The following is an 18,036-nucleotide window of genomic DNA, read 5'->3' on the forward strand; positions in this document are numbered from 1 at the left end:
GGAGTCGCCAATTTGCCGGTTTAAAAAAAAAATCCTCTGCACTCCAGCTGTTTCATTAGCTGGTGATTGGGAACTTGTGGCTGCCTTTGCCAGAATGAGGATTTTGTGCCTTTTAGTTGAGTAATAAGGCAATAAATTCTAGAGCTAAGTTGATTTGTTGGACTATATTGCATTTACATGGGGTAATGAAGTCATTTCACTGGTGAGGTTACTTTACTGTGACACAAGATTATGGTAAAATTTTTGTACAGTTACTTATAAGGTCACTGGGGTCCTAATGATTTTATTCAAGTGAAAGCAATATAAATGAATTAATGCTTAATCAGTGGACTAAGGTACCTGAAGGATCTAGGACTTTAAAAATGATTTTAAATGAAGATGCAAATTAAATGTCTCCATTTTTTGGAAGATCATTATAGGAATATTTGGGATTGTTTCACAAGGCCTTTAGGATTGTTTTTCTGTTTTAGCATAAGTTGGTCATCCTGTTTGGACAGGTACAACAAATCAGTAATCCAATTTAGTTTTGTGTTATCATCAGTAATAGATACAGATTCTTGATTGCAGCCAAAGTTAGTCTATGATGTTTTGTAATACCTTTATAGAAACTCTTTAGATCTGAATCTAGAAGAAATAAGGAACAATCTGATCAGCTAATTCTCAACTGACTACAACAGAGCATCTGGAATTTTGGTATGAACAGAGAAAGGAGAGAGCCAGGATTGTGTAATCTCAAATTAAAATATGTTTTTTGACCTTTAGGCCAGAAACTTGTGGAGCAAGTTGCTGTTGTTGTTATTAAAAGAAGTGTCACTGCATGAAACAGAAGAAGACAAAAGCTCTATTGTAAGGAATTTGCAATCTAAATAAAGCACACAGGTTAGTGTGAGTATAGAACACCCATATCTGCAGGGGCTGAAATCACAGTTCTGTGGGTTTTTAATTGTGAGAGGTTAACACTTACATGCAGTAAGAAAGAGGTCTTGAAAAAAGGCTTGACAGCAAGGTGGAATGTGCCTGCAATAGGAAGACTAGGGATCTCTTAACCATGGAAAAATTCTCAGCTACGAGAGTGAGAGAGGTTCCAAAAGGTCAGCTGAATTTGGCAAGACTGTAAGAAGTGCTGCTGAGATCCAGCCCCTGGGTTCATTCTCTCCTGTGGGGTGCCCCTCCTGGCACTCTGGAGTTGGAATAAATAATGGCATTGATTCTAACAGCTTTTGGGTCAGGCTCCCTTCCTCCAAATGGATTGGAGGGTAGGAGAGAACCAGCTGTGTCAAAGCAGTGCTGCCCTGAGGTGTTTTAGGAGGTTAAGGACATTCAGGATTAATTTTTCAAAATTGAGACCTACCTATATTTCCTCCAATTTCATGTAAACTTTGGATCTGGCCTCTCATGTTCTGTGATGATCCACAGCTAGGATGGAAAAAAACCTTTCAGTTTGTATTTCTGTTATAACCACTGCATTATCACCCATCATCTATGGTAAGCTAAAGTTTGATATTTTTCCCCCTGTGAACTGTCTTATCAAAATCAGCAACTTCTACCAAATGGACCACTGCAGAGTAATGAATCTGCTACAGAGGTAGATTACTGCATCACAGTCAACTAAACTTTCTATATAATTTATTTTATATTATTTATTCAAGGAACAGAATTATGTGCTAACATGGGAAGACTTTGCAGAAAAGACCTTCAGACACAATTTGCTATTTCCCATAACTGATAATAATTATTACCTTACAGAAATAAGAGCATTCTAGACTTATGGATAGATGTAAAATAATCCCTTTGGGTTCTCTATGTGGCAAGTCTATAAAATATATATTTAATGCACATTTTCAATAGTGGTCTACTAAAGGGAGAGCATATTGATTCTGTATAAAGCCAATTATTAAGTAAAATAAAAAGAGTAAGATAAGTGGTTAAAATTTCTTTGACCAACATAACCATAAATTAGCAATTTTATATTAGAAAAAAAGTTCCTGTAACGCAATGAATCTTTAAAGAGGGAACAATCTATTAATTTATAGTTCTGACATTGTTGTTCAGGAAAAACCAAATGTTCTGCTTTACCCACCTGTTTTCACAGTGGAATCGAGCCAGGATGTCTTTGGCTTTTGTTTGGCTGTTGAGTTGAATTGCCATAGAGACTTTTGAATGCAGTGGAGCATAAACTCTTATCACCCCCTCGGGTATGTCAGACTGCAAGTATGGAGGAAAAGTGACAGCTCCCTAAAATCAATATTCAATAAAGTCAGTCTAAGGCAAATACTGCTCTAGCTCAGTTTAGAAGCAATTCTACAACCTCATTTGAGGTTGCTTTCAAAACTCACTGTCATGCATTCTCTTGGATATTCAAAAGACATTTACAGTCATGTAAATGCAAATTTGTAGACACAAATCAGATACAACACAAAGACATAAACTCTTTGGTAAGTAGCATATAAATGCATGCAGGGTAAAGCCCTTGAGTTGTAACTTTAACTTATTTCTGTTAACATTGGTCAGTGAACCAACTGCTTATTTGAAAACATAAAAATTATTAAGAATATCTGTTCTTCCTTCTAAAGATCAAATTCTCCTGATGCATAAAGACCCAGTTCTCTGTTTCTGCTTCCTATATCTTCAAGTGGATTGAAGTGAGTATACAGTAAAACATCAAGTACCATATGGCTTCTGTTAATTTGAAATTTGACCTTGTGTAGGGTTCAAATGATCATCTATGAAGTTTATGCACTCTTCCATGATTAATGGTGGATAAATCAATTAGCAAGGTTTGCATTCCAGTTCTAATCCAGTTAATATCATGCTGACCAGAACACAATAGTCTCTCCAGTCTCTGTCTCTGTGTAATTTAGAACATCTGAGACCTGGGGACTGTGTTAAGTGCTCTCAACATTAAACTCAGTTATCCAAACAGAGTTTGCCTCCAATTTGCCCTTCATTTTTCAGCTCTTTGCCATGGCTACCTTCATTTTTATTAGATGTAAAGCCAATTACTCCAATCAATGGACTTGTCTTCCCAAAGCTGCAATGACTTCAGTAACTGACTCTCTTCAGGGAAGTCTATCAGTGTTCATCCCAGGCTGAATTTAACTCTGCAGCACAGTAGTCTACACTGCCACTTAAAATAAACATCTCTGTCTCCATCTGCAGCACAATGTATGTCCTACCCTACCTAAAATACTCCAGTCAGTGCTGGCAGTTTCTTGAGAAAGGTGAATTAGAATTGATTCGCCACTCATACATAACATTTATTTTTCTACTTTCCCCCCATACATTACCTTCTGCATTTTCTCTCTTGTCTGTACTAGATGGCTCATTCTCTACTTCTCATAATCTTGTGATATCATTCCTTCCTAATTGGTCTTTTCTTTTGTTCTTCAAGACTATTCTCTGTCTCTGTGTAATTTAGAACATCTGAGACCTGGGGACTGTGTTAAGTGCTCTCAACATTAAACTCAGTTTTCCAAACAGACTGGTGATTTGTAAGAGAAGTAATCAAGGAAATGGTTAAGGAGTCTACAGTTGTTGAAGAATAGTCTTACGAAACAGGTTAAGAACCAGCTTAGCAGCTTTGGCTGCTGGAAGTAATTCTGCCTTCTTTCCTTTTTCTCAATTAATTCCCAAAACTTTGTCTTATATGAGAGTGTGGGACTGGGAAGCACACCTTTCAAGATAACTATCAAATTAACTTGCTTTGTATGGCAAGATTTCCTCCCCACACCCAAAATCTTTCATGCAATAAAGGAGGGAAGCTGTTCAAAGCTGCCCTTGAAACTTGTATCTTTTTATCACACCTCTGGTCGTTCAGGTCTCTCCCGTTCTATGGTCTTTCTCCTCAGAAGTTTTCTCACTCCTTTGTCAAACATCATCTGTCTCTTGCTGTTCATTGCTGCCTCATTCATTTTTCTCACTTGGGAAATCAGGAAGGATGGGACCTAGGTGGAGGAAACCAGATCTGAGAATATGCAGTAATCTTTTCCCAACGTGTTGGGTCGTTTGAAGGGCACCAAATTTCAGGCAGCAAAAACTCTGTTTATACATGCAATCAGTAGCTTCCTCTAACAACCTACAGTTATTCCTTTGGTGAAACTGTAGATCATCTTTCACACCATATGAAACTTTAAAGTGATGTTTGCAGCTGCAGGAACTTTATTAGGAGGTAGTCTTTGCAATCCCCATTACACCCTCCCTCTGGTATGAGCAAATGAGCTGAGGCTGTCCATATCTTCAGGCCAACCTTCAAAAGCCCAAAAAGTTATACCCATTGTATTATGGGCTACACTTTAAACAGACATCTAATCACATTCCAGTTTAGACATATCACCTACACATCCAGATTAAATCATTCTTCTATACATCACTCTGTATAAATTGATGCTAAAATAGATGTCTTAGGTAAGTAAGGAAGCTCTCAATCCAGAAATAGCTGTCAGGGTGCCTCATTCTAGCTATGGAAGACTCCAGTGAGTTTCCAAAGAATCTGTTTCTCCTTGGAAGGTCAGTTTATTCTGATTTCTGCACATAGCAAAATACTGCACTGTAAAGGAACCATGAGGGGGGAGGCAGCAGCACTCACAGTCCAGAGGATGTCCTGGTACCGGATCAAAAGCCGCACGATGTGCGCGGTGCTGGCGGCCGCTTGCATTTCTTGTTGGTTTGCACGCTTCCCTTTGTAGATGAAGAGGTTTGGTGCAACAATCATAGAGACGTTCCACAAATTCATCTTGTTTTTCCCTTCATTAGCAACCACCTTCTTCAGGAACTGAAGAAAGGCCTGGAAAAAAGCAATACTTGTTTAATCTCAGGAAATAATTTACTTTTGAAATGCGGCATTTTCAAATGCATGTCTGGCTGCTGTATTTGCACTTGGAGGTGAAATTTAGTGTTTTTTTCATTGTATTTGGATTACTCTGATATTTTTTGTTACAACAACTTGTGTTAACCACAGAGGAATAATTAATATTATCAAAGTACACATTAATAAATTATCTGTCACTTAGAGCATAATCCCAAATTTATAACACAAATACAGTATCTACACTAAGACTCTGAATCCCATAGTAGAGGCAAGATGTACACGTACTGCAAGGGAATAGTTACTTTCTTCATAGATTACCAAGTGTCCATTTTGATGTATCTGGCCAATGATTTTTTACATCACAGTCACTTGAAGTGATTAATCTCTCTTCAAATCTGCACCAGTCACACATGTAATACAACCTGAAATTTCTGCCAGCAACCCCAAACTTTTATTCTGGGATAACAAAAGCATGAAGAGCTAAGTGATTGTCCATTGATGTTACTTCTGCACATGCTTGGCAGTGTCTAAGGAAATTAATTTCCTCTTTTGGGTAGTTTATTCAGAATTTTGCTTGAATGATTAAACAGCACATACTGCAGCTATGGTTAGAGTTGGGGTCTACCAATGAGTCCTTCTGCAACACTCTTCTAGTTTCAGCTGGGATAGAGTTAATTTTCTTCCTTGTGTCTGGTACAGGGCTGTGTTTTGGATTTAGGATAAGAATGATGTTGATAACACACTGATGTTTCAGTTGTTGCTAAGCAGCATTTACACTTAGTCAAGTGTAATCTTTAGCTTCTCATGCTGCCCTGCCAGCAAGGGGCCTGGGGCTGCACAAGGACTTGGGAGGGGACACAGCCTGGAGAGCTGACTCCCAAGGGATATTCCATACTGTGTGGCATTGTGTTCAGTATCTAAACTGTGGGGAAAACTGGTCTGGGCTCAAGAACTGGTTGGGCATCAGTCAGTGAGTGGTGAACAACTGCATTTTGCACCACTTGTTTTGTGTGTTCTAATTAATTCACCATTATTATTTTCCCATTTATTTCTGTCCTATCAAACCGTTACTCTCTCAGCCCATGAATTTTACTTTTCAAAAAAAAAAAATTCTCACCCATCCCACTGGGAGTGGGGAGGAGTGAAGGAAGGCCTATGTGGTGATGTGCTGGTTTCAGATGGGGTAGAGTTAATTTTCTTCATGTTGGCTGGTGTGGGATTATATTTGGGACTTGTGCTATACACAGTGTTAATAATATAGATATTTTTTTGTTATTACTGAGCAGGACTTGCTTAGAGTCAAGGGCCTTTTCTGCTTTTCATACTTCCAAATGCTGAGGTGTAAGAGGAATCAGAAGAAAACATAGCCAGGACAGGTGACCAAAGGGTTATTCCAGACCATGTGACATCACGGTCAGTATAAAAAGGTGGGAAGAAGATATAGAAAGGAGGGGACTTCTGGAGTGATGGCATTTGTCTTCCCAAGTAACTGTTACCTGTGATGAAGCCCTGCTCTCCTGGTGATGGCTGAACACCTGTCTGCCCATGGGAAGTGGTGAGTTCCTTTTTTTGCTCTGCTTTCATGAACAGCCTTTGGTTTTCCTAAAAATTACATTTATCTCAACTCATGAATTTTCCAGCTTTTACCCTTTTTATTCTCTCCCTGATCCCACTGATGGGGTGTGAGTAAAAAGCTGCATGGGCCTGGTTACTTGCTAGGGTTAAACCATGACAGGCATTAGCTTCCTCTTGGTTAAACCCCAAAAACCATACCATTAAAGCCACTCTCTTTGTACTCTGACATAGCAATTAAAACATTTTCACAAACCCAAGAATTATAAAGTAGAAACTATGTTGGAGAAGTCTCTCAAATCTCATTATAGACAAGAGAGTGAAGCTGTGTAGAGAGTTATGGCATCACTTTTATTTTTGTACAGGAGCCTAATTAATAATAAAGTAGTAATTAAGACTACTCCTCTAGCATGTGTTTTACACATGCAGCTCTGTACCCAAATGAACTTCAGTGGCAGAAACAACTCCCATTCTTTAAGGAGCACTAGTAGACCTCCAGGTGCTATGAAGACAGTTGTTCTTCTCCCTTGTTACTATATACATTAATATAGATAAATTAATATAGATAAAGAAGGCACCTGAACTCATGAAGTGCTATCTAAACTGACTAGTGAAAGGCTTTCAAAGGTGGCAGACCTGCATGGCCCTGATGAGCAGGGGACCTGACAAAATATCTGGAAGCTCCCAGAAAGCTTGCTCACTCAGGTTTCCTTGATGTAGAAACAGGCCCAAATATGCAATCGGTGTCTCTTAGGGTCAGGACAAAGCTGAAGTCAGATCTGGGAGCTCCCAAGCATCCAGAATTCTTGTAGCCACTGTGTTTGTATCAGGAAGTGGGGTGGGCATGGGTTTGTAAGGCAAGCCAGCTGAGGCTGAGCTCCTGACATCTGTGCTGCAGATGCCAGTACCAGGAGTCCACTAGGCAAGCTTCTAGAGGGCAGCTCCTCTTTTAATTCATCCTGGGAAATTTCAGTTATACAGAAAATCCAAAAACTGGACCTTCTTTGTCCAAACAAAGTGAGGAATACACCTCTTTGAAATGAGTGTTCCATAATGATGATGCCTGAGAGCCAGCAGCTGGATATCCCCAGCAACTATTTGTTAATTGCTTGTGAAAGAAATGACAGTCAGGAAATTTGAGCATCTTTCCAAGGAAATAATAAAAACACAGATGAATACTTTCCTGGTGTAGCCTCTGAAAAAAATTAGTTCCTCATTTAGTAGTCAAAAGCATCACAGATGGCAGGTGATAGCAAATGAAGAACTTACCTTGGCTGTGTCTCTGTTGGCCTCAGGCATCAGCATGATCAACAGATGCAAAGCTTGTAGTTGTAACTTGATCTTGGAGATTTCTAAGGACATGAATAATTAATGCTTTTGAAATCCCAAATGCAACTGGTTTGTTCTAAAAACCTTGTGTGTCAGCAGTTCTAGAAATACCAGCTAGTGCCTGGTTGAGACTAGCATGCTTAGGTGTTGATTAACCATACACTTTTCCCCAAATATAAAATCACCTTAATGAGTGGGTTTTTCCTCATCATCTTGGATCTTTGTCACACAGGGACAAAAGGTGCTTTAAAATTCTATCTACATAGTAACAACCCATTATTTTTTAGTACTAGCTAGTTTCTCTTAGATATCTGTGTATTTGTTGTAGGGAATAAAGTCACTTTTTTCTGCACAGGCATCTCCTGTTCAGTCTTCTCCAAACTGCTGAGCCCTTGTAACTGCATGCAGCCTGGGATTCACAAGGAGCACACTCAGGTATGTGAAATTTATGGGAAGAGGTCACCTACTTCTGCCCTTTAAGCTGCTCATGGAGACACTGAAAGCATGACTGCAACCTTATGTAAAGATTCTCAGCTTTCTCTACCAATTTGCTAATAAATTCACCATCCTGAGGCTTTCAGTCTGTCCTAACTCAAGTGACTTTACAGTGAAGTCATAATTATGGCAAGGTACAATTGCATTCTTCCTGGAAGAGAAATGAACAAAATGTACTGAGACTGAGAGGGTGTATGTACACTGAAAACAAAGCTCAGCTGCCTGAACCTTTCTGCACTCACACACATCTCTGTACCAATAGTCTGACTTCAACATAAACTTTAACAGAAATAAAATAGGCCCAGTAGGTCCAGGAGATAAAGGACAGTGATTTGAATTTACCTTGCAGAAATTTTCCTTTGTGAAACCTATGGTTAATGTGAATCAGAGTCTACATATGAAAGTCACTGTTTATTCACAGGTTTCAAATTTTATGTTAAACTGTTGTTTTGTTCATACAACAAGCCTGTGCTATTAGCTAAATGCAGATACCTTCCTCATTTGGAAACAAAATCCTGCAGAAAATTAAAATATTTAGGCAAAGCACTGAGTGTGTTTTTCTCTCTACTTCAGAGGGACAAAAAAAGATTACATTACTTTTCTCCATATACTTCAGAGAGGGAAAAAAATGTAATGCCTACTCTTGGCATTTTATCATATTATCAGTCCATACTACTCCATTTCCACATACTTTCTACTAGTGTGATGAATGCAGGCAAATATTCTACTGTGAAGAGTGGGCTTGGGAGTTCTCTAATAAACATTTTCAGCAGTCCCGCTGCATCGTTATTTCGTACTTGGTCCCAGTCAAAAGTGTCTTCATAAAATTTTGCCTCAAGCTCTTGATGGAGATTCTGGAAGATATAAGAAACGTTTGGCCTTCAATAATTGCTGGTGACCCAGAAGTTTGTGATCACTTCAGAAATCCCATTACAAGCAGCAGGCTGGTTTGTACAGCCCTTGAACTAAAGCAGCCCTAAACCAGGTACAGCCATAAGGAGGTCAGAGCAGGCTAACACGTCAAGTTCCTGCAGATATTTGGCAACCCAGGCTAAATGTGGTTTGCTGTGGCCAGATTTCTGACAGCGAACAATTTCAACCATCTAAAAGAAATTTTGTGCAATGTCTTAGAACTAGTAGCAGAAAACTCAGCACAGCTGTTCTTTTTGTTTAAAAAGCTCCCCAGAGGTTTTGACCCCTAAGTCACAAGGGAGTGGTGTTTCTTCCTCATTGCCAGTGAACTTGCTAGATAGTCTGAATCCATGGGCCTTGAGCAAATGGCTTAATATTCAGGTCTTCCCATCTTTGAAAGGAATTTTCATATTAGCGTAATTATAGTTAGATTCGATCAACTTGTGGAAAAATAAAGATACAAAACCATTACTGTCAGAAATACTTTAATGCATTAAAAAACCCCCAAACCTCTAAAAACACAGAAAAGATTTAACATAGAATTGATGATGATAGCATTTTGGGTTTCCATTTAATCCCCTTGTTCTCTAATGGCAGCATCCTGCTCCATAACAGAGGTCAGTTTTGTTCTGGAGGGTCACTAGCCAGTGTTCAAAACACATATGTTAAAGGGAAATCCTCAGCCAGGTTCCTAGTAGGAACAGGATTTGGCTTCAAACCCAGATCCCTTTTTGAAAACTGCAAGCTCCTCAAGAATTTGTTGAGTTAAAAAGATTGAAAGACAGTATTTTAATATAAGGACATCTATAAACAATGCAGCTTTCACAATTATTACTGGCCAAACACACTCCTATCCATAGGAAGTTTGTTGCTGCTTTTTCTAAGACCACTTATGACAAACTACATCTGTAGCAAATATTTGGTTTCAGATCATGATTTTGTCAGATGTACTTTAATATTATGCAAAAAGTTCTGTCCATTCAGGCAGAAAAGCTTTTAAAAACGAATTCTGTTTGCCACGTCTCACATGAACGGAAGGAAATTACATATCAAGTACAGTCACACATAATGAAGTAGAATGGTTGCAAAAACGGAAGTAGAAAGTCATTCAGGATTTGGCATAAAATGTTACAGTCTCATTTTTACTAGCACATTTTACTGTTTTTAATCTGGGCTATCTCAGCTTCCTCTGTATTCACATACTTTGCACATAATTGGTGCAAACACCTAGATTGAATTCTCTCCTGTAACTGACTGGAAATGTGGAACAGAAATCCTCACCTCATCAAAAGCACAAGAGGACAGAATTCTACTCCACATTTTTCTGCTGAGAAATAGAATGCAAGATTTTGGAAGCACAGACATTTTTTTATATATGTACATATATATGTATACACTTATATATGTATCTCTACATATATTTTATACACTCAATTCCTTCCCTCCCCTGGCCTGTATACATGTATCTTTGTGTGCATCTAATACTTATAAAATATGTGCTGCAATTTTTTAAACATGACTTATCTTTCACTAGACTATCATACGGTTTTAGTTCACTGGAGCTTTTGTTACAGAGGAAAACTTGTATTCACTTCTTCTATTCTTTGTTTTATAGAAGAGTAACCTTTAATAATTTCCATATGCCTTTTCTTTCTCCAAACAAGACTGAAATAAAGTTGGAATGCCCTCAAGTCCTAATGTCATAATAATGTATGAAGGCTTTTGAAGGATGAAATCTGGATCTGCTTTGAAAAGATCTCTTTCTTGCTCGTTGGTTTGTTGGGCAGACTCAAATGAAACCAAAACTCAAATAATTTAAGACTTTCATATGGGTAGTTTAACTTACCACCTAGTGTAGAGGAGCTGCATATGAAGTCATATTCATATCTCATAGCAGCTCCCAGGACACAGGTTGTGAAAAAGAAGTGAACAAGACACAGTACAGTGTATGCAAAGAATATGGAAATAATTGAATTAGAGCACAGCCCTGCTGTGTAATCTCTGTGGAATAGCTGGAAAAATTTGAGATTCTGTGAAATAACATTCAAGTATTTGTATAAAAAGACAAATGAGGAAGCTGAAAAGTACAGAGCAAATGAGGAGCTCCCTTCTGCCAGATGTGGCACTTTTCAAGGCTCTGGGTACTTTTATCAGTGCACAGAGTCAAAGGAGCTGTGATGATGCTGCCTATCTTTGGTGTGTTTCATGTAATGCTGCTTTTCCTTATTCAGCCATTTTATATGATCCCCAGCTCACCAATACTTAGCAATCCCCAAAATTTGTGTGGCTGTCACAATGTTGAGACTTCCTTCCCCAGAACACAAAACTAGCTTCCTTGAGGATGAAAAAGTGGGAGTAGAATGCTTCCTCAATGCTGTGAGGTGCTGCTTCAACCAGATTAAAAAAAAAAGACTAAGGGGAAAAAAAGCAAAAATCTGGGAAAGAGATAGACTCTACTAAGCCCAGGAAAAAATCCAACCAGACAAAAAACTGCCTTGTTTTTTCTAATGTGCCTCCTCCAGCTTCTGAAATGAAGCTGGTCTGGAGAAACAATTGCAAATATTACTGGCCCACAGTGTCAGGTTATTGGGTGCCAATTATACTGCATTCATAGCCCACAAATATCCTGTGAAAATGCAGTACATCAGGCTGCCAGCAGTGAACAGAGGCCAAATTTCTCTCACTTGGATCATGAAATTGCAAGATCACAGGCGATAAATGAAAAGTAAAATGACACAGGGGTTAAAATGACATAGAATAAGATCTTTATCTGATGTTCACTCAGTGTAGGAACTCTGCATTTCTGAAATAAATTAAAACCGAGATAAGATCACAGCAATTTTGGGTGACAGAGATAAACTGAAAGGATGCCTCAAAGTTTTGTGGAGAAAAATCGCATTCAACATCAAGGCTGTGCTTTATATAGAACATTAACGAAAGCAAAGTAATAGACCAAATGGCCTGTGATTTATTGGTTCCCAGGAACTAGTCTGACCTTTCACTGGCAGGAGTAGGAATGCTGAGCTACACAGATCAGTATTTATGTGCAGTCTGAATTTGTGTGTATGCTGTATTATTTTACAAAGAGTCTGTGGTCCAGAAGGCAGAAAACTGGCTTGAGTGTATACCTTGACTCTGGAGGCAGATCCAGGAACCCGTAGAATTCCTTCAGTTTCCAAACCTGTTTCCTCAAGCTTGAGTAGCAGCTGAAAGAAGAGACAAAAAAATCCAGGAAAATACTCAGAAGCACTTAAGAATACTCCTGACTATTTTTCAATCTAGGTATCCCTGAAATCTAAAAAAGTTACATTTCTATGGAATCAGGAAATTAAATCCAGTCAGCTCATGTAAATAAATTTGCTAATTCATAGTCCTGATCCTGAAGTAAGAAGTACACAGACTATAGAAAACTGCTAATGCAATAGGCCCCTCTGTCCTTGACTTGAGACTTGGCAGGGCTATAGAAAAATTAGCACATAAGTGTATTAATGAAACAGCAGATATATGTAAACACAATGGTGTTTTGAAGGAAAAATGAACCCTGAGAAATGTTTAAGTGTGCCCCAAGGAGCACAATGGAAAGGTCTATAGATAACATAGGTTTTTTGGAACTGAGAACTCAGATTAGAAAATGATCCCAGGATATTTTATTTTGAAATTTCTGTGAATAGAGAACTAAAATCTAAGATTTCCACTCCAATTGGATGTTAAGAAAAAAAATTGAACATAATTTTGAACGCTGAGGAAAAAAAAAATTTCCCAGCATTTAAACATACAGCTCTGGATTTTCACCACTAGATCTGCTTCCTGCACTAACCTTGATTCTTCTAATTTCTTATGTTATCTTGATAAGGCAGCAGTGGAGTTAATTGCAAAGTCATGTAAATGCTCAAGTTGTGTCAGTCTTTTCCCTGATACTCCCCAACACTTCTTCTTTTATCAGTATCAACAGGGAAATCTGTTGCCATTTTCAGTGTGTGTTGCACAAGTATTTGTCTGTGTACCTGCCTCCAAGACATCCACAGGGTATCCCTGTCTGGCCAAATGTCTCATTTAAATACTTTTGTCTTGTCATACAAACCTCAATGAGAGGATACCACTTCCATTCTGGAAACAGTAGCTAAGTAATACCTATGGTCTGAATTAATGTGAAATAAAAACTCCTGAGACAGCTCATCTATGCCACACCTGCTCACACACAATTTTGCTTGGCTCTCTATTTTAAAAAAGGGAAAACAGGAAAGGAAAAAAGGGGAAAAGGAAAGAGGGAAACGCAAAGACATTTTTTTCCTGAGGTTTACTGTATGGTATCACATAATTACAAAAATCAAAAAAGGGTTCCCACCACAGATAAAAAACTAAAAAAGGAGCAGATTTTCTCTCCTTGTCACAGAGTTTTCAAACCATAATATTCAGTCAGAGAGTCTGTAGATATCTGCCATTCTCTAATGCCTGTCAGAAACTTCACTCGAGCATCCACGCAAAGGGTGGAAAATCAAATCCTAGTGACCAAGCACTCCAAGTGATACTCACTTTTTGGAAGATCAGGGGCACTTTGACTCCAGGAACCTTCTTTTGATCATTCTCCAGCAGTACGGTGAGAGGTACTCCAAAAAGACCATTCTCTTAACAGATAACAACAACAACAAGAGTGAAAACCGAGGAAGCACAGCCTTGTGAGCAGCCTCTCCCAGCCCTGGTGGCTGCACAGGGCTGGCACACGCACCTCGTCCCCGCACCCTCTCGGCGCGGTTCCTCTTCAGCTCCACGCCCAGCGCGTCGTAGAAAGCCGTGAGCTCCAGCAGCGCCAGGTAGCGGATCCTCTTCATGTCCTCGGCAGAGAGGTCCCCAACCTCAGTCAGCCCCAGGCGGCTCCTCCGCACCGCGAATCTCTGCAGCACACACGGGCGCGCCTTTACTGGCCGCGGTTACACTGGCGCTCGCCAAGGATGCACGTGGGTGGTTGGAGGTGGTGTTTGTGTGGATGGGTAACAACAGACAAAGCGTGCATCCACCTGAACATAAAACTGAGCTTCTTGCTCACCCTTGCAGTTTGACTGGGAAGATGCCTGTACTTCAAGTGAGACACGTACTTCTTTAAAAGCTTTGCCCAGTTTCGGAAGGATGTGTTATTTTCCCAAACCATCTTTGAAGTGGCTGACACAGTTAATCATGGATGTGGTTCTGTATGAATTGTGTGAGTATAATGAATCCCTGCCTGCTTTGCATAGCGATATTAATTTATGAGGTCTTACAGGGGAGTTCAAACTAAAGATCTGAGGGAAAGCCCGGAAGCAAAATTGCCAACCTGCCAAATTAGTGGTATTCTTTATTACTCAAGAAATCTTAGAAACAGGGCTCCCAGCAGCTAACAGGGGCATTTGAAGATGTCTACACATTTTAGAAACTGCAGTGTCATGGCCCAGAGCCAGGAATGTCGTGTCATGACAGATGCATATGTACAAATGTCAAGAAGAACAAACACCCCTCGGTTTCTGACATAATTGTTAGACATAATATAAAATAACAAAGTCATAGTAAAAAAATGCGCCTTTCAAAGAGCTGTGGATCTTTGGTATTGTATGTTTATTTTTAATTTAATGCAATAAATGTATTGTAACCAGGAATTGTTAGTCAGAGGCATAAATAAACAGTATTACAAGCCATCGCCTTCCTTTAGGGAACTGAGTGTAAACCCAGCCTCTAGTTATGTTTTACTTCTGGAGATTTCAGCTCAGTCCTTCAGTTTTTTAAACAAATTTGGAATCAAAAAGTTTAACCCATCTTTAAATTAAGCCAGTCAAATTGATTAAGAAAAAGGTAAACAAGAAAAAACACCCTAAACCAAATAAAAACAAAAATTAAATTTATACCAGATTTCAGAAGGAAGAGAGTACAAAGGACACCAAGATTATGTAGTTTAGGATTTCATAAACTACATTGTGAATGGTCTTTCAATGGGGGTTAACAATAAGAAACCTAAAATACTAAAGAATATCTACACATTTTGTCTCCAGTGATGCAAAAAGTGCAAAAGTAGTCAAAATACAATAGATCACCCTAAAAAAAAGGAAAAAACCCTGGACTGTATACATATAATTTCTATGGGGAAAGAGAAAAGAATTCTCAGCACTGCAAAACTGATTAAAAAGGGAACTACAAAGATTTTCCACAGTGGTGGCTTGACTCCTAAGGGTCACTGTGATGTGATGTCGTGGTTAATACAAACCTTGGAGCTGGCTGTCTTTGTGCCACAATTTTCCAGTGTTTTTTCTTTCAGTGGTGTAATATGCAGGGTTGAAGGAGGCTGTGCTATCCTGAAATTAGATTACTAATGTTTTGGCTAGGGATTGTGTCTGATACTCTGCAGTATTGTTCCTATGTGGAATTGTGCAGTGTACTCAGATTTGTAGTTCTGTAATACCTTCAACTAAGTCACATGGATGATGGTCCCACATTGGAGAAATCACTTTGGGGAAAGAATGTACTTTGGGGAAATCCCTATGTACCTGGGGATGTCGAGTTGATTCTGTAGGAGTCAGGGGACTCCCTGCTGCAGGGCACAAGCTATTTTATGATGTATAATGCCACTCTGTGCAGTTCTGTACACACCATCTGTGAAGTTGGCAGTGTTGTCTGACCTGCTCTGGAGAAAGTGTGATGTGGTCCAGCCTCCAGCATAGCCCCATTGTCCCACCATGGGGAAGCAGGGACAGTCCTGAATGTTGGTGACTGGTTGCTCAGTCTAACAGAGCAAGAGATTGTTTTTCTGCTGAGGCCCATTATAGTCTGAGTCATCATGGGAAAAAACCAAATACCACGAGAGGCAGCAGATGAAGTAAGGGAAAAGCCAACATCAACAGTTATGCTTTACTCAGAAATGCTCTGCTAATGACCTGGCATGTTTCTTGTGTGATCTTCTGAACTCACAAAATTACGTCCTGCATGCAGAGCAGTTCAACTCCAGCATAATACTGATATTTTCTAAAGCTTATCAATTATTAATCCACAGATCCATGATGCTCAATATGGCATCTTCCCTCTTTGTCATCAGTGTCCCTGCTCTGTCAGATGGGAATTGTCTGTGCTGTTGCAGAGAAAAATTTGTGAGTGTGCATGTGTTGTAGCAAAGGCCAAAATTATGATTAGTGGAGAGATACTCTTACTCTCCACAGGGCACCAAGTTATCCCCATAAAGAAAACCCCCAAACAAGCAAAGATGCAACAAAAACACAGGAACTTCACATAAATTATGTAATCTACTTGGTATCTTATAATTTGACATAAAAGCTTACTTTGGCATCTCAGCTTCTTCTTCCTTGGTGGAATCTGAGATGGACAACTGACTAATTCTCAGATAATTGAATGTCTGTATGGATTGTAAAAAATTCTGATTTGTTTGGGACCTCAGGACATCATAACACTCAGGAAATTTTTCCAAATACTTTACAGCTATTTCACATGTCACTAATGAGGTGGTATTGGAAGTACTAAATTAATGCTACATCTTTCAGTGAATGGAAGTTGTGAGCACTGATATAAATAGAAAATTGACTTCCATGACTTCATGAAATAATTCCAGATAGTGATACAACTGCTCAGTACATATCTGATTGGATATGGCAATCTTGTATTGAACAATTCATGCAGTATCTCCTATATTGTGATTGCACTCAATACTGGAAACAGCCACTACTGCTGCAGGACTAAGGTTTGCTTTCCTCCCTTCATCTGCAAAGCAATTTTAAATCCATATGTTAACAAAGGCAGATAATCTGCAGGGGGAAAGATGTAATAAAGTAGACCAGCAATGAAAATGATTGTTAGTTTTAATGCCAATAAGCAGTATTTATTTCTATGTGAAAAAATTGTAGATGGTGCAATATTTGTAGACTGAGTTACGCATACCCATCTGGGTGCACATGTTCATGATGGGTACAAGTTAAAACCTGGCTTGGATATCCACATTAACTCTGGGAATCAATCACAGGCAGGAGGCAGGCAAACTGAGAAGCCTCTACAAAGCACTCAGTGCAAAGGCCAGATCAAGTGTCTTAACAGACTCCAGTGTGCTGGGGATGTAAAGCAGGAAATTGCTGTGGTGAAGAAAACAATTGAGGAAATACATGGAGAAGAAACTTACTGGCAAAGCCGAGTCTTCCTTTTTGAACCTCTGATTTTTTGGCCACTCTTGGGTTTTTGGAAGGACTGTAATGGATTCTGAGAAAGAGACATCATAGGAGAGCTCTTCTGTTATGGATGGGCTGCCTTTATCTATTCCACAGTCTAGACAGCTCTTAGCTGAAAATAAGGGAAATTATATATGAATGATAAATTGCATTTAGTACAGAGACATTAAACAATTGAACCAAGATGACAAAATTCTTGAGAAAGTAATAAAGGAAGTGCTTCAAAGAGGAATTTCAGTGCAAACCACAGCATGTTCCTGTTTTGTCTTGAGGAAATAACCCCTTAGAAATAAAACTCCTATTTTTGTTTTAGATTATTTAACTTGCTGCTTTCTGTGAGAAAGATAGTCAAGCTGGAACTTCCTGTTTATCAGGAATTACCAAGGTTTTTACTCCATCCTTGTCTTCCCAGGCCAACAAACTGTGGTGACACTTGTCAAATGAACAATTAAAAATAAAAGGTCTTGACAGAAAAATGCTCTTGACACAGTTTCTCAGCTTACTGATGACCTATTTACAATCACGAGACATTGTGCATATATTTTACGTGGTCACATACACATATTTATCATTGGTGATAATTTAGGTGTATAACACCATGACAGGACAAAATGCACAATATTCCAGTTTGAAAAGCACTATATCTACTGGCACTTCTAGTAGATATTGTGAAATGACTTTTGTTCTTCTCTAAAATTTAGTCACCTCCTTGAATTACTGGGTGTCAGAGGA

The 18,036-nt window shown here is 39.0% G+C and overlaps 1 protein-coding gene across 4 annotated transcripts in view; it reads right to left on the reverse strand.

Moving 5' to 3' along the window:
* Positions 1-18,036, reverse strand: part of ARHGAP28 (Rho GTPase activating protein 28) — a 74,971-nt gene that overhangs the window by 4,187 nt on the left and 52,748 nt on the right. For 3 of the 4 annotated variants that reach the window (XM_079299684.1, XM_079299686.1, XM_079299687.1), the window contains 10 exons: positions 17,259-17,416; positions 13,842-14,007; positions 13,649-13,740; positions 12,244-12,321; positions 8,895-9,057; positions 7,649-7,731; positions 4,586-4,783; positions 3,804-3,944; positions 2,081-2,235; positions 1,352-1,416 (listed from right to left, as the gene is read on the reverse strand). In XM_079299684.1, the coding sequence (XP_079155810.1) occupies positions 1,352-1,416; positions 2,081-2,235; positions 3,804-3,944; positions 4,586-4,783; positions 7,649-7,731; positions 8,895-9,057; positions 12,244-12,321; positions 13,649-13,740; positions 13,842-14,007; positions 17,259-17,416 (1,299 nt within the window). The remainder of the gene's footprint in view (positions 1-1,351; positions 1,417-2,080; positions 2,236-3,803; positions 3,945-4,585; positions 4,784-7,648; positions 7,732-8,894; positions 9,058-12,243; positions 12,322-13,648; positions 13,741-13,841; positions 14,008-17,258; positions 17,417-18,036) is intronic. The other variant, XM_079299685.1, reaches the window with a different exon arrangement.

Source organism: Erithacus rubecula, assembly GCF_903797595.1.
Source record: "Erithacus rubecula genome assembly, chromosome: 3".
Classification (NCBI taxonomy): domain Eukaryota; kingdom Metazoa; phylum Chordata; class Aves; order Passeriformes; family Muscicapidae; genus Erithacus; species Erithacus rubecula.